Source organism: Odontesthes bonariensis, chromosome 22 (assembly GCF_027942865.1).
Source record: "Odontesthes bonariensis isolate fOdoBon6 chromosome 22, fOdoBon6.hap1, whole genome shotgun sequence".
In the NCBI taxonomy this organism is placed as follows: Eukaryota; Metazoa; Chordata; class Actinopteri; order Atheriniformes; family Atherinopsidae; genus Odontesthes; species Odontesthes bonariensis.
Genome location: NC_134527.1, coordinates 26,569,591 through 26,585,220, shown reverse-complemented (window position 1 = coordinate 26,585,220; position 15,630 = coordinate 26,569,591). Strand labels below are relative to the sequence as shown.

General features: G+C 40.4%; 1 protein-coding gene across 1 annotated transcript in view; it reads right to left on the bottom strand.

Moving 5' to 3' along the window:
• vcanb (versican b) overlaps nt 1–15,630 on the bottom strand; it is a 53,071-nt gene that overhangs the window by 9,497 nt on the left and 27,944 nt on the right. The window contains exons 8-13 of the mRNA XM_075455790.1: nt 9,146–9,315; nt 7,601–8,552; nt 7,372–7,485; nt 7,171–7,284; nt 1,449–1,607; nt 1,266–1,348 (exon numbers count right to left, since the gene is read on the bottom strand). Of these exons, the coding sequence (XP_075311905.1) occupies nt 1,266–1,348; nt 1,449–1,607; nt 7,171–7,284; nt 7,372–7,485; nt 7,601–8,552; nt 9,146–9,315 (1,592 nt within the window). The remainder of the gene's footprint in view (nt 1–1,265; nt 1,349–1,448; nt 1,608–7,170; nt 7,285–7,371; nt 7,486–7,600; nt 8,553–9,145; nt 9,316–15,630) is intronic.

Sequence of the window (15,630 nt, the reverse complement as noted above, 5' to 3'; positions counted from 1 at the left end):
TAGGGGCTACTCCTAGAAGTATAATTTTTTGGAAATATGGAAATATCTTCAGTTATTATTCGTAGACGAGAAGAGTTAAAATAAGTTGTCGTTTATTTATTTAATCACAAAAGAACCCGGGACATAAAAGTTAGAAAAGTGCCCCAGTCAACCTGATACTGTGTCCTGTTTAAATTAGTCACCTTTTTGTGTGTTTTCAGTGTTGTTTTGTGTCTCTGTAGTTATTGTATAGGCCTATGACTTTGTGGTAATTGTGCCAGTTGTTAATAGTTATTTTGTATGTTTTTCTTGTCATTTGTAGCATTTTAAAGGAATGTTTATGTCTGTACTTATTTTGCAGCTCTTTTTGTATGTCTTTATTGTCATCTTGTGTCTCTTTGTGGTCATTTTGCCTGTTTTGATCATTTTATATCTCTTTTTGTAAAATTTCATCGTCTTTTGTGTGTGTTTTTTTCTCATTTTCAGTAATTTCACCTATTGCTACAGTCATTTTGTTTCTCTTTTTGTATAATTTCATTGTCTTTTTGTGTGTTTTTATTGTCATTTGTGGCATTTTGAAGGAATGTCTGTGTCTCTACTTATTTTGCAGCTCTTTTTGTGTGTCTTTATTGTAATCTGGTGTCTCTTTGTGGTCATTTTGCCTATTGTTATGGTCATTCTATGTCTCTGTATTGTCATTTGTGCCAGATTGTAGTCATGTTTGTGTCTCTTTGTGGTAACTTTGTGTCTCGACTAATTTTGTATTTTTTTTTTGTGTTTTTCTATAGTTATGTTGGATCGCTTTGTGGTAATGTTGCCTCCTGTTATGATCATTTTATGTCTCTTTGTTGTCTTTTTCTGTTATTTTGTATCTCAGTGAATTACAAAGTATTAAAGCAACTTTAATTAACATCTAAATATGTTTGGATTGCCAGTTTAATTCAACTATGAATCAAAAAATCAATTTCAAATGCAGATGAATTTCCTGGCAGTTGAAAAATCAGTTAATTGTTACAACCTGTTTGTCTGCCTTTTGAAAAATGATTAATCATCTGTTTAGAAAGTTCAGTCTTTTAGTCTTTCAGTTCTACTACTTCATAGTTTTATTCATGCAGACATGATGTTTCTGTTTTAAATGGAAATCAGTTCCGGACTTTAATTTCTGATCTGTTTGGTTTAAATTAGTTAAACTGAAGCTCTAAATCAACACCATCCTCTCCACGCTGCTGGAGGTCGCTGCTCTTTATTGGATGTTTCTGACTGACTACTCTGAGTCTCTGTCTCACCATCGGGCTGCTGTCCGTCCACCTGAAGTCTCTCTCAAACATCCTGTCGTTCAGGCCAATCCACTGGTAGTCACTGCCCAGACCTGCAGAGGGAAGGAGGACACACAACAATTAATCTAAAACCAACAACGACTTTGTCTGATGTAAAACTTAAGCGATGTAATTGAAACACCGCAGACTCACGGTTGACAAAGTTCTGCTCTTCTTGGGACAGGATGCTGGCCAAGTGGGCTCCATACAGCCGACACTCCCTCTCAGCAGCGTCCCAAGTCCGCCGGTGAGTGAAGTACCTGTAGCAGTGAGATTGAAACTTCTGCCAACCAAATCCACACATCTCCGTGTCTGCGGAGACAGAACACACAACATGCCAATAAAAAGTCAGAATCACACTGAGTTTGCCCTGTTTTTTTTACTTTGCATAAATTTATTCATGTTTTATTCAGAGATTTGTTTTCAGCAGCGTGTTTAGACTCTATCTGTCCATGTGAAACTCTCAATGATTACTGCAAACAAATTAAAACAAAATGCACTGACTTGAAAATCATTTAAACCCAATATTTGATTTAAACTATGCAAAGATAACATATTAAATGTTGGAAATGATCCATTTTAGGTCAATTTTTAATGCAACACCCGAAGCGCATGTAAAAAAAAATTGTTGGGTGACGAAGGACTGGAAATTAGTGTAATGATGAAAAAAAACACCTGGTTGAACATCTCACATCTCATAAGGTTACCTGTAAAAAAGGTCAGCAATATTACAGGGTAAGACATTGTTGGCTCATCTCTGCATCCACACCGGAGGTTAAAACTCCACCACACAAAGAATAAACATGAAAACAAGACTCAGACTTGAGCTCATTTAAGATGGACTGAGGGGGAAGTGAAAACTGTCCAGTGATCTGACCAGTCAGAGGGTTAAAAAACAACTCATTTCATCTTTTCCTGAGCTGTTTTTCTTGACCTTGTGAAAATCAGAAAACAAATTTATCCTCATGAAGTTAGTAGGACGGGATGAAAATAATCCAGCGTCTGTATATAAAAGTTGCGGCCGCAAGGAATTGTGGGACAGAATGATCTTCTTTCTCTCATAAAGGATTGTCTGTTGTGTCCTCTGCTTAATGAGATAATGAAGGAAGAAACACAGCTCCTTTCCTTAGTATTTTGACTGTCGTGGATACTTCTGGGTAGTTTTGCTCAGTGAGGAAGATTCCTAAGCAAATGATTGACTATACGACCAGACCCACAATCTGAGTTTCTCTTTGAAGTCACAGACACTGCACTATGTATCAGACTAAAGATAAAACACGTCTAGCCATTCAAGCTCCAACACAGATATGTACTTTTTTTATTCTAACATTTGATACAGCAGCCATCTTGAGCAATATCTGCCATTTTGGATTTTTCAGGTGGCTACTGGGCTTTTCTGGAGAAAGAAAATGCCACATTGGTGTTTATTCATGTTTTCTCCTCTGAGACACGGTTGTTTCATGAGCTGTTGAGGTATGATCCTCCATTTTTCAAATGTGTATCCTCTAACTCCTCACAAAGCAGCACCCGCAACCACAGATTCCTCCACTTCTTTCCTCTTCTATGTGTTTATCATGGCTGTAATACGGCTGTTCTGTCGTGTAAACTAACCCACTCCAAAATTAGATAAAAACGGTCCATTCTAGCCTGATAAAAACATAACAATCCCTTGAGCAAAGTATTTGATACGAGGTTTTGAATAAAAAACTTATACATTGAAACTTTAAACATGTTGCTTTGCAAAGTCCAACCAAATACAAGTTTTTACTTACTTACAAGTAATTTCATTTAGTTTTTATGTGCAGTTTGCACAGCACCTAACTTGTTTGGGAACAGGGTTTCTCCACTGCTTGGCATTCAGGGCTTTAAGGTAAGTTCACAGTCTGAAATGAGATTTTAATTCTTGCTTCTAGGAACCAGCCGGTTGAGATGGAGCCCCGCTGCTGTATCAACAGCCTCCAGTAGTTACACAACAGCTTTGATTTGTTTGCTTCTCATCAGACTCCGTTGTTGTGGCTGCTGAGGCGCTGAGGTCCAGCTGGGGGATAAAAGCCTCTCACTGAATGAGCTCAGCAACACTGTTGGACCTCATTTACCCTCACAAATATCCAGTTGTGTTCAGGTCAAACACACACAGTCTTTAGCTTAATATACAGTGACTTAAAGTCACATAACGAGCTCCATGCTTTGTCAGGGCTCCGTGAACAAAGGCTGTTTTGTATCAGTTTCTTCAGAATCATGTGAATGCCAATAAAGACGTGATGGAAAGTTGCTGTCGATGCTTCGGGGATGTTAATGACAGCACTTTGCAGCAACCTGGAGGGTCAGGTGAGGTCTGGAATCCCCCACTCTCCTTCTGGCAGTGTGAAATTAGCACAGCCCTGTTCTGATGTATGCCGAGTGGAGAACAGGAGGTCAATCAAAACACGGCTGCATCCAAGATGAAGTGGGAGGCAGCATTTAGCAGGACAGTTTCGATGCCACACAGCTGCAAAAGCTTTCTGGTAGAATAATAGTGCAATTATCTGTTTTTTCTCCTTTTTTCCACAGGCAGAAGACTACAAGAGGACATCTGTGTCTCTGTCTCTCTGTCCTCTAACTTCTGCATGTGTCAGGATGACTGCGTGGTGAAAGCTCCATGATTTACATTCAAGTTTCCACATTATGTTGCACATGCAGCCTTGACCCCTCACATGTATGCACATGGATACACCCTGCAGATTGAGAATTTCAGTCCAGGGGTTTCCACATTCTACCAAGGACTGGTTTTGAAAGTGTGAGTAAAGCAACAAATATACACTCTACTTTTACAGCTTTTCCACTTTTTTGATGTTTTAAATGAATTTTCATTTACGTCAAGTCATCTTTGATTAAGATTAGTCAATAAATTGATGTATCACAAACGTGACATAAATATGTAAAGTGTTAATTAGAAAATTATAGGAAGCACTTTAATAAGTTTGCATGATTTAATGTTTAAAATCCAAGACCATGGTCTTCAGCCGGAAAAGGGTGGAATGTCATCTCCGGGTTGGGAATGAGATCCTTCCCCAAGTGGAGGAGTTCAAGTATCTCGGGGTCTTGTTCACGAGTGAAGGAGGAAAGGAGCGGGAGGTTGACAGGCGGATCGGTCCGGCATCCGCAGTGATGCGGGCTCTGCACCAGCCCGTCGTGGTGAAGAAGGAGCTGAGCCAGAAGGCGAAGCTCTCGATTTACCGGTCAATCTACGTTCCTACCCTCACCTATGGTCACGAGCTGTGGGTAGTGACCGAAAGAACGAGATCGCGAATACAAGCAGCCGAAATGGGCTTCCTCCACAGGGTGTCTGGACTCTCCCTTAGAGATAGGGTGAGAAGCTCGGTCATCCGGGAGGGGCTCGGAGTAGAATCGCTGCTCCTCCACATCGACAGGAGTCAGATGAGGTGGCTCGGGCATCTGGTTAGGATGCCTCCTGGACGCCTCCCTGGTGAGGTGTTCCGGGCACGTCCCACTGGGAGGAGACCCCGGGGAAGACCCAGGACACGTTGGAGAGACTATGTCTCTCGGCTGGCCTGGGAACGCCTCAGGGCCCCCCCGGAGGAGCTAGAGGAAGTGGCCGGGGACAGGGACGTCTGGGTTTCTCTGCTCAAGCTGCTGCCCCTGTGACCAGATCCCCGGAGAAGCAGTAGGTGATGGATGGATGGATGGATTTAATGTTTAATAAAAAATAATGTTCATGCTGTACAGCTATGCTAAACCTTGAGCCAGACAGAAAAATAGCTTCTTTGCTAAGTTGTCTGTTATGTGTAGACACAACACTGGTTCATCCCTTAAGTTAGGAGCCTTTTTTCTGCTTGAATGATTCATAGGTCAGAGTTTAGTGGCTTAACAAAGAAAAAACACATTCCTCTGAAAGTGGTCAGGTACAAAGACTGGACTGAAAATTAGTAAAAAAAGCAGAAAATGTCCTAAGAAAAACTTTGAAAGACCTTCAGAAATCCTGGAGAACTATTGATCAGGACCACTTTAAAAAGTACAGGAAAGTCTGGCTGCTTGGATGGAAACAGAGAAATGAGGGCAGACTAAAGCTCTTCTTCTAACCTTCTGTCTGAAACAGTGTTTCAGCTTCTGTGTTTTTTTGCCCACAACTAAAAGTCAGACCACTCCATTTGCTTAAAAAATAATGGAGTCCATTCATTCTATGAATATAAATATAAAAATGTGTGCTGGGACCCATCTCTCTGCAATATGCACCAGCCATTTGAACCAGATGACCCCATATTCTCAGCATGAATCTTCACATGACTGTGCTCCTCGCCCAACCCCTAAGAGTGAACTCAGCGACCTTTCGGAGGAAGCTCATTTCCAATACTTGCATTCACAATCTTATTTTGTCAGCTTGTAACCACAGGTGAAGGTTGGAATGAAGTCTGACTGGTAAACCGACATCTTTGCCTTCCGAGTCAGCTCTCTCTTCACCACAACAATCCAGTACAACTCCCCCATCACTGCAGATGCTGCCCCAATCCGCCTATCAATCTCCCTCTCCATTCTGCCCATACTAAAGAGCCTGAGATTCTTAAACTCCTCCAGTCCCTAATGCTGCCTACAGAGAGACATCTGGGTCTGTAGCAGCTGTTTAAACTCAGTCATACAGACTGATGCTCCTTCTGGACCTCTATGTTCCTCTCAAGGACCTCATCAGGTTCTGCCATCATGACAAACAAGGCAGTCTCAGTCCAAACTGTTCTCATTTGTGGTTCCACGATTTTGTGGTTCCACAATGTTGGAACCAGCTACCAGATGCTATCAGAGCAGGGGTGTCCATCTCTTACTTCAAGAATCATTTCTTAGGAGAACACCTCCTCTCCTAACATCCTAACACCAATAAACTGGACATACTTTGCACTTGTTTACTTATTCTACTCATCTGTTAATTAGATGTAATACTTTGTGTTTACAACGGGGTTTCTTACTGTGCTAAACCTGAACGTCATTTCTACCTCTATAAAAAAAACCTTCTGCAAGATGAGTGAACTGATAAAAAGCTTGTGAAATAAACCAAAAGTTTCAACTTTGATATTTCTCATGTATTACTTTTGGCAAGCTGCATGAAAGTCAAGTTAAAAATTACTATAAACTACACAAAAACAAAAGTTTCTACCTCTTGGGAAATGATACAGTGTCTCTTAAAAATAATGATAAAGATTTCCTCCTCTGATCTGAACTGTTGGAGCTGCCATTAGTTATTACTACAGTAAAAAAGGCCTTGTCATTTAGTTTTGAAAGTCAATGTTGTACTTTTGCTCAGAGAAAAACTAAAACTCTTATCACTGAAAACTGGTTCATTGTACTGGAAAATTTTAATCCTCCGAGTCCCTTGAGACCTCAGAACCTGGATCAGCTGCTGAGTCATGACAAAAGTACTGGACGAGAAGCTGGAACTAATCTGCAGATGAGCCAACGCCCAGAGATCTAAGATTACCAAAGTTTTAAATGATGTGTATTATGTCAGTGAGTGCACAAGCTGCTACAACATGGCCCGAGATGTAGTTGAATATGTAAAAGGAATATTACAGTTATTTACATATTTATACAATATTACAGGTTGAGCAGAAAATAGCCGATTGTTTTTTTAATGGATGACATTTATGAAAAGGGGAAAACACATCAAGTGTAATTTGAAAACTTCTTTAAAGATGGTCAAATGACTTCAAACTAGATATAAGATTCAATAAAGAGGAACTTAATCAGAAGGTGCTCGTAACCCATTTATACTTATTTATTAGGTTTCTTAAACCGGGACTTGAGTCCAAATTTCGTACCATAAACATGTAAATGTGAGCTGGTATGACGATAAAAGTTCCTTGAATCCTTATATAATTCCTCTCCTAACCTCGTTCACAGAGCTCTCCGGTGTAGCTGGGCAGACAGAGGCAGGTGAAGGAGTTGACCCAATCCAAACAGGTGGCTCCGTTCAGACATGGGTTAGTGAGGCACTCGTCGACATCTGCAGACACACAACACAGGCCTGTATTATTAAACATCATCAGTCTGTTAGCACAGGGGTCAGTGGGCCGGCTCTGTGTGTTTGCACCTATTTCACAGTTCTGTCCCATGAATCCAGGTGCACAAACACAGATGTTTTTGTCTCCCTTCTTGTAGCAGGAGCCTCCGTTCTGACACTCACTGTTCGAGCACAGCGGGAGATCTGTAAACATGACACAATAAAGATGGAAAGTGATAGGTGCTGCAGCTCTCTGAGTTTTGACTGTAGGTTTGAAACAACAAAATGGCCCAAACCACCACAAGCTGAGTTCAGGTACCTCTGACATCCACAGTGGCGACCTCCTGAGGAGCAGGAAAGTCTGTGTTGATCTCTGGCTGTTCTGTGGCCTCGATCTCCATGGGTTTCAGCGGGTGGGACTCGAGCAGAGAGGGGACTATCTCTTTGTCATAATTCATAAATTCCTGCTCTGGTAGAGCAGCGGCTGATGGGTCAGGGGTCAGAGCCCATAGGGGGACTGAAAAGGCACTCTGGTCAAAAGTATAAAAGGGTGACCTGGTGGAAAGAGTGGGCTGGTTCGCACTCTGCGTTGAGCTTGTGGTGGAAGGCTCGGTGTGGTGGTCAGAGGTTCTGGTTGGAGGTTTGGTCATGACTGCTGAATGTTGTCTCAGTGTGTTATTGTCTGTGGTGGCTGAGTCTTTGAGAGTCACAGCTGGTAAAACATTGACCTCTCTAAGCGGGTCATCCAGACCACCCTGATCCCCAGAGGGCTCCCCATCCCCAGACAGTTGTTCTGCACCTGAACCTGATTCCACGACTCCATCAGCAGCTTGGCCGGAGGCTTCATCTTCTCCAGAACTAGACCCTTCAAAGTCCCCCATCTGGGCCTGAGTGGTGGTTTCTGTTGACTTTGTGTCTGAGAAAGAAGTAGAAACCTCTGGCCCTCCGATTTCTGTCTCGTCCGTCATCACACCCAACACTTGGCCTGCAGCTGGAGTAGGAGGAGCACTGTCCGCAGATCCCTCTTGCGTAGCGCCTGCCTCATCATCATCAATGCCCAAAACTCGAACACTCTCTGGGTCTGTACCTGTGGGATCAGTGGCCTTATCACCGGTGTCCTGTGTATGTGTTTCCTTTGTGGTAAGATGTATGGCATCAAAGTCAAAGTGAGCTACATTCGTGTCCTCTTCTTCCTCCCCAATCTTAACAGGTGTGGCTGTCTCAAACTGATCTCCTCGGGCTTCCTCTGGAAGATCCGGTGCAAAGGTCACCTGGATGGATCAGAGTACAAAAACAAGCATTCTTTATTAACTTTATTCCAATGTGGGTCTTTTGTAGGTTTGACCATTTTTTACTAACCCAAAATGAAAAAATGTTATTAAGCTGTTTGATGTTACATGAGCAGCACATTGCATTTCAGTATCTGTTCTACTTCTTTGTTGGTCCTTTGGAGGAAAACTGCTGCAGATTTAAGGACTAAACACAAGTAGATTACATTAAAAGGAAATAGAACACACCAACAAAAGCTAAAACCAGCTGAGCAAAGCTTGCAACTATCCAGGGACATGGTTTCCATTTTGTGTAAGTTTTTGTCCAGATAACTTAATTGATTACCAATTTTTTTTAGACTTGGTCCACTGAAACATCAGCAGTTATTGGTCAGTTATTTTTCTGGCTCTTGAATGTCTTCTGATGCTTTTTTTGTAAAGTTGTGTTTCATTAAGTCACACAGAAAGTGAAGGCACAAAAGAGCATAATATGTCATCTTTAAGAACTTTTTGGTATATGGGTTTTGATCAAATGACTTTCAGGTGGCACCTTTCATCTGTGTGGATAATCAACTTTTTGGTTGATCTGCCTGTACCTCGTGTTTTCCATTGACAAAGCTGACTGCTGGAGGTAGGCCAATGGGAGAAGGCTCGAGTAGGTCGGAGTCTCCGCTGCCCAGCGACAGCTGTGTGAGGTCGGAACCGGGCGAGAGGAGGGACAGGGAGCCGTTCATAGGTTGTTTCAGGATTTCCAGGATATGGTCCACTGGCGACAAAAGAGGAAATGGTAATAAGAAATACAGATAATTGACCAATATTCTGATGCTGGGATTTAGTAACATTAAATGGAGGGTAGAACTAGTTTCAACACAAAATAACTCAAATTTTAACCATATTTAAAAAAATATATAAATAAAAATTCAAATTAATGCCCCTTTCTTCCCACTACTTTTATTCATTTAATGCAAACTGGTTCATAGAGTTAAACTGGATGATGCTAGCTGGGTTTCTCTTAAAAATCTCAAGTGAGCTTTTTAGAAGCCACAGAGAAGAAATGTTTCATGTTTTTTTTTGATGGTTTGATAGGTTACGTTGTTAGTGGTCGTAATGCAGTAGAGGAACTAGTTGTCCTAACAGGAAACTAAAAAAACAACAACTGTGGATGACATCCTCAAGAGATTAAAAAAAGAGGGCTCTTCTCCAGGAATTACTTTCAACTCTGGGAATATCTCAGATATTATATCATATTTGGGAAGATGCCAGTCAGTCACTAAGTTTATTAGATCAGAAACAGCTGATGAGTCACATCATTTTTAATCTCTGCAGGTCAGGTGAGATTCCCAAAGATGTTTCCATCAATTTCTCTTAGAATTTCTCTTCGGGTGTTTTTTGTCAGTTTTAAAGACTTGATGCACATTTGGGGGAAATGTGCATCAAGTCTTTAAAACTGACAAAAACCACCTGAAGAGAAATTCTAAGAGAAATTGTGGTACTATCTGTGCATTAACTGATGTTTTTGTTTTTTGCAGATTCCATTCATCTTTTCTTATTCACGTCTTTTAAAATAAACCAAAAGCTGGAATGGAAATACAGCAGCATCTATCTGGGTTACCTAGGAATAAATCTACAAATAATACAAATTCCTTAGGACCTGTTACACCTAGTTCAAGATCTACCCAGCTTTGCACCAGAGTACTTCTCTGAGCTGCTGTCAGTTTATGCACCTGGAAAGTGCACATCCCCCAGTTCTTCTGTCCCATTGCTTCTGTTCTTTTCGTTCATATTGATCCAAACTGTTTGAATCCAGAAGACAAAATTGCAGCTGAAAATACTGATGGATAAGTCTATTTCATTTTATGTTTTGCTAAACTTTTATGTTTGTATTTATTCTCCATTTCTTTTATCAGTATATTTTTATAATAGCTTTACTGTTGTTGTTTTTTTATGTAGTTTTTAGAAATGTACTGCAGTATTTTCCCATATTATTTTGTTTATGCATGATAAGCTGTCCTTTATTATAAGCAGTCTTTTATAAAACCTTTTAAATGAATTGATGTTTTTGAGAGGTGCTATACAAAGTTTGATTGATTGATTGACTGATGTCCACATGATCCTTTTTTTAAAAAATGACATATAACTTTATAACTTCAACACAACGTTTCAGAGGGAAATGTTAAAAATTTTACTGCACAACATTAATGTAACTGTAAAAGTTGCGGCTTCTAACTTTTTTGGCTCTTTGAACAAAGCTTGTTGTGTTGATATTTTTTTACCTGTTTGCAGTTCTACAAAAGAGACTATTTTAAGTTAAAAAAATTAACATGCTTTAACTTAAGATAAAACAAGATTAATAAAACCATCTTTTAAATGTATTCCTTTGTTTTTTCTTCTTTTCTCTCCCTTCAATCATCTTGTGATGCCTCCGACTGACTGTGTGTCCTTTTTGTGCAGCTTCAACACTGAAACTTAATATTTTAACACTTTAACGTTTGCATTAGCTAACAATATTTGTCTGTTCCTATCTTCTGTAAGTGAGAGTACTTTCATTTTGAATTAAGTACTTTTGTTGCTGGTCACAGTGGCCTGATCCCACAGCAGCTCATTTCTGATATTAATTAAAACAAGCCGAAGAGTGTTTTTGAATGATAAACAGTCTCAAGGTCTGTGTTTGTTATGATAAAAGTCAGTCGCTGACAGCGGCTGCTCTGAAACAATGCATGCTTGTGTCTCCTTATTAAGACTTAATGGTGGATATGGGAGCTACATCGTGGGAAGTGGAGTGAAAACGAGCAAAGTGAGAAAGAAACAGAGACCCGAAAAGAATAAACATAGTGACAACACTACTCTGACAAGTTAGAGTCAAAAACACAAAATAACCTCAAAAGAAATACAACCACAGAAAGAGACACAAAACACTAAGAGACACAGGACACAAAGACACACAATGTCCACAAACAGACACAAAGAGACAAAAGACGACAGACACATGAATAACAGCGACATGCTGCATTGACACAAAACAATAAAGAAGAGACACAAACTGACTAAACACAAAAATCCAAATGACCCCCCAAAAGACTACAAAGTGATAAACAGGATGATCTGTTAGCACGAGTTGATGCAGTTAAATTTGGAGGCTGCAGCCTTTAAGAGATGATCACAAAGAGACACAAAACCACCACAAAAAGGTTTAAAACAGAGAAATGACAACAAAGAGAACGCATAAAGACTAAAAAATAAGACACAAGTCTTATTTATGCTACAAAACTACAATGCTTGCAAAATACAACTAAAGAAACACAAAAAAACAGCATCAAAGAGACACTAAAAACTACAGACACAAAAAACAGATGAAATGACTACAAACTGTGGAGCCCTCAAAAACTACAAAGAGACACAAAACGACCTCAAAGAGATGCCAAAAATTACAAAGAGATGCAAAGGAGCCAAAAATATGCAAACTTTAAAAGACTAAAAAAGACAGAAAACTGCCACAAAAAACTAGATGTATTAATGCTACAGCTGATAAAATGACCAAAAAAAGAGAGCCAAAAGGACGATAAAGTGATGCAGAAAATAACAAAAAAGGGAAACGTATCAGTCATTCAAAGAATGTACAGCTCTGCTGTGAAAGATGCTGAGACCTTTCACATGTTTGATGCCTGATCACCCATTGTTCCATGATCCAACCATGACTGGAAGACAATAAAGAATCAAGAGCTTAACAAATGATCAAGAAGCCTACTTCTTAACAAGAACTGCAAATAAAAAAAACAGACACTCTGGCTCTCGGGTCACAGGTTCTGTTCAGTGAACTCAACTGGTACAGACGAATGAGGGGAAAGACAAAGTAGCTATGTGATATAGGCTCCTCTGAGGCATTAAAATGATAAAACCCTGCATCAGACCAATAGTTTATCTTTCTGTGTGATAAAAAGAGTCATTCACTCCAAACACATGACTGGATCTCCACTGGGAAATCTGTTCAGTGTCACAGAGATATTTCAAAGTATGTTTGGCTACACAACTGGCTGACATAATTTCCACATCTAGCTATTCAGATTCTAAGTGTGTTTGTGTGAGAATGTTTCAGGATGCAAAGGTAAGAAAATAAGATGTTTTCTAAAGAAACAACAAACCAAACAGATTAAAGAGCAGCAGATTACTGTGAAGTCCTTTTGTAGCACATCATAAAAACACTGACAAATATTATGTAACGTAGGGTCCCAGAACACAAAAAGTTTGTGAACATTGCAGGACGGGGCTTTACACAACATGTAGGCAGATAATAATATGAGCTGCAGTTCAGTTGAGGTCAGAGAACAGAAGAAACACAATCGGTCATCTCAGTCTGGAGGTGTGTTTTTTTAGACGTCTACAGCGGAGACGTGTCAGTGGGCAGTTGACTAAGTAATGCCAAAGAGAAAAGTACTCCTTGTTTTGATGACATGAACACAGACAGGTTCTATTGTTTTGTCACGAATCATTGCAAAATAAGTTGAGGCAGGAAGAAGCCTTTAGCATTGGTTTTCAAAGCGCCATTTCTGCAGCTTTGATTTAGGGGTAACTAAGGTCACTAAATCATTGCCTAAATCCAACGAAGGTCATTAAACCATTGCCTATACCCAACTAAGGTCATTACACTATTGCCTATACCAAACTAAGGTCATTAAACCATTGCCTATACCCACCCTGGAATTGCAGTGCTGCCCAAATGACTAAAAATATGATAAATGTGGTATTCTTAGGCTAACTGCGGTTGAATGCCACACAATAACCGCAACTATAACGACCACATTGTCAATTTTCATGATTCAGTGCATAAGAGTATTAAGCCTCGACATCCAACATCAAGTAGCATTTCACACTCGGTCCATCGCAGGTAATGGGTACTGGAGATGGATGGTTGTTGGCTTCAGTCTGGTGTCTTCCAAGGCAAGTGTATCCACCTCCACCTTCGGTTTTTATAATTTGTCCAGCAGGTCTTTGTTTCTGTGATCAGGTGGAGTGCAATGGTTGCATGCAGGAGTCCCCATGCTCAAAATATCCTCTGAGGGCTCACTATCCGCTAGACGACTGACCCTATTGGAGGCTGGCTCTGAGGGCTCAACTGACTCCTCACATTGAGGAGGGTTACAGTCTTGTGACCCAAGACGTGGCTTCTTCATGACTGTTTGTCATACTTCCAGGTAGCAAACTGTCCTCCCTCCTGCATTGTAACCACGAGGTGACTTGAAATACCTTAAATACCGTGTTTAACAGTGTTTCTCTTTTGGTATGTAAGGTTGATGCTTCAGGGCCAATTAGAAGGTGTCCCAGCCTTCCCCACCAACCACAACAGCAGCTGACACACATCATGGATAAAAGGCTCTGGCAACTATCATTCAGCTCAACTGGGTCTTTGCTTAATTTACTGTTGTGGTGTTAATGGCCAGGTCTTGGTTTTTTGTAACCATTCACACACCTTGGTTTGTTTTATTGTTTAGTATTCCTTAGGATAAGAGGTGCTTATCTTTGTTGTGCTTTTGGTTTGGTTAGTTAGCACAGTCAGAAAGGGTTTTTCATTTTTCTCATCTTAAATGATTACCAATGATCTCCTCTTAGCCTCTGATAGCGGACTTGTGTCTGTGCTTGTCCTGTTGGATCTCAGTGCTGCATTTGATACAGTCGATCTATTACAGAGACTTGAACATGTAATTGGGATTAAAGAAACTGCATTAGGCTGGTTTAAGTCATATTTATCTGATAGATTTCAGTTTGTTCTTGAAAATGAAGAATCTTCCTCACACACCAGAGTAAGTCATGGAGTCCCACAGGGTTCTGTGCTTGGACCAATTCTTTTTACTTTATACGTGCTTCCATTAGGTAACATTATTAGACAGCATGGCACAAATTTCCATTGCTAGGCTGATGATATTAGGTTGTACTTATCTATAAAACCAGATGAATCCAATAGGTTGGTCAGACTACAAGCATGTCTTAAAGACATAAAGACCTGGATGACCCAGAACTGCCTAAATTCAGACAAAACTGAAGTCGTTATCTTTGGACCTGAGCGCTTCAGGGAGAAATTGTCTAGCTATATTGTTACTCTAGATCAGGGATATCCAAAGTCGGTCCTCGAGGGCCGCTGTCCTGCAGGTTTTAGATGTTTCCCTGCTTCAACACACCTGATTCAGATGAAATGGATCTCTTCAAACAATTGTTAAGTTCTGCACAAGCCTGCTAATGATACATTGATCTGAATCATGTGTGATGAAGCAGGGAAACATCTAAAACCTGCAGGACAGCAGCCCTCGAGGACCGGATGTGGACATCGCTGCTCTAGATGGTATTTCCTTGGCTTCTCGTACAACAGTGAGGAATGTTGGAGTTATTTTTTATCATAATTCATCATTTGACACACATATAAAACAGGTTTCTTGGACTTCCTTCTTTCACCTTCGTAATATTGCCAACATCAGGAACATCCTGTCTCAGAGTGATGCAGAAAAACTAGTCCATGCACTTACCATGTTACTTCAAGATTGGACTACTGTAAATTCTTTATTATTGGGCTGTCCCACAATTTTTTGGAAAAAAGCCTTCAGCTGATCCAAAATGCTACAGCCAGAGTTATGATGAGAACAGAAGAGATCATATTTCTCCGGTTTTAGCTTCTCTTCATTGGCTCCCTGTTAAATTCAGAATAGAATTTAAGATTCTTCTCCTCACATATAAAGCTCTTAATGACCGCACGCCATCATATCTTAAAGATCTCATTCTAAGATATTTTCCGAATGGAGCACTTTGCTCCCAAACTGCAGGTTTACTTGTGGTTCCCAGAGTATCTAAAAGTAGAATGGGAAGCAGAGCCTTCAGTCATCAGGCCCCTCTCTTGTGTAATAAGCTGCCAATAAATGTCCGGAAACAGACACCCTTTCCACCTTTAAGTCTTTAAGACTTAAAACTTTCCTTTTTGACAAAGCTTATAGTTAGGGATGGCTCAGGTGATCCTGAAACATCCCATAGTTAAGCTGCTGTCGTGCCTAGACTGCTGGGGGGCCTCATCTGTCACACCTTTCCTCACTTTGCTCTCTTT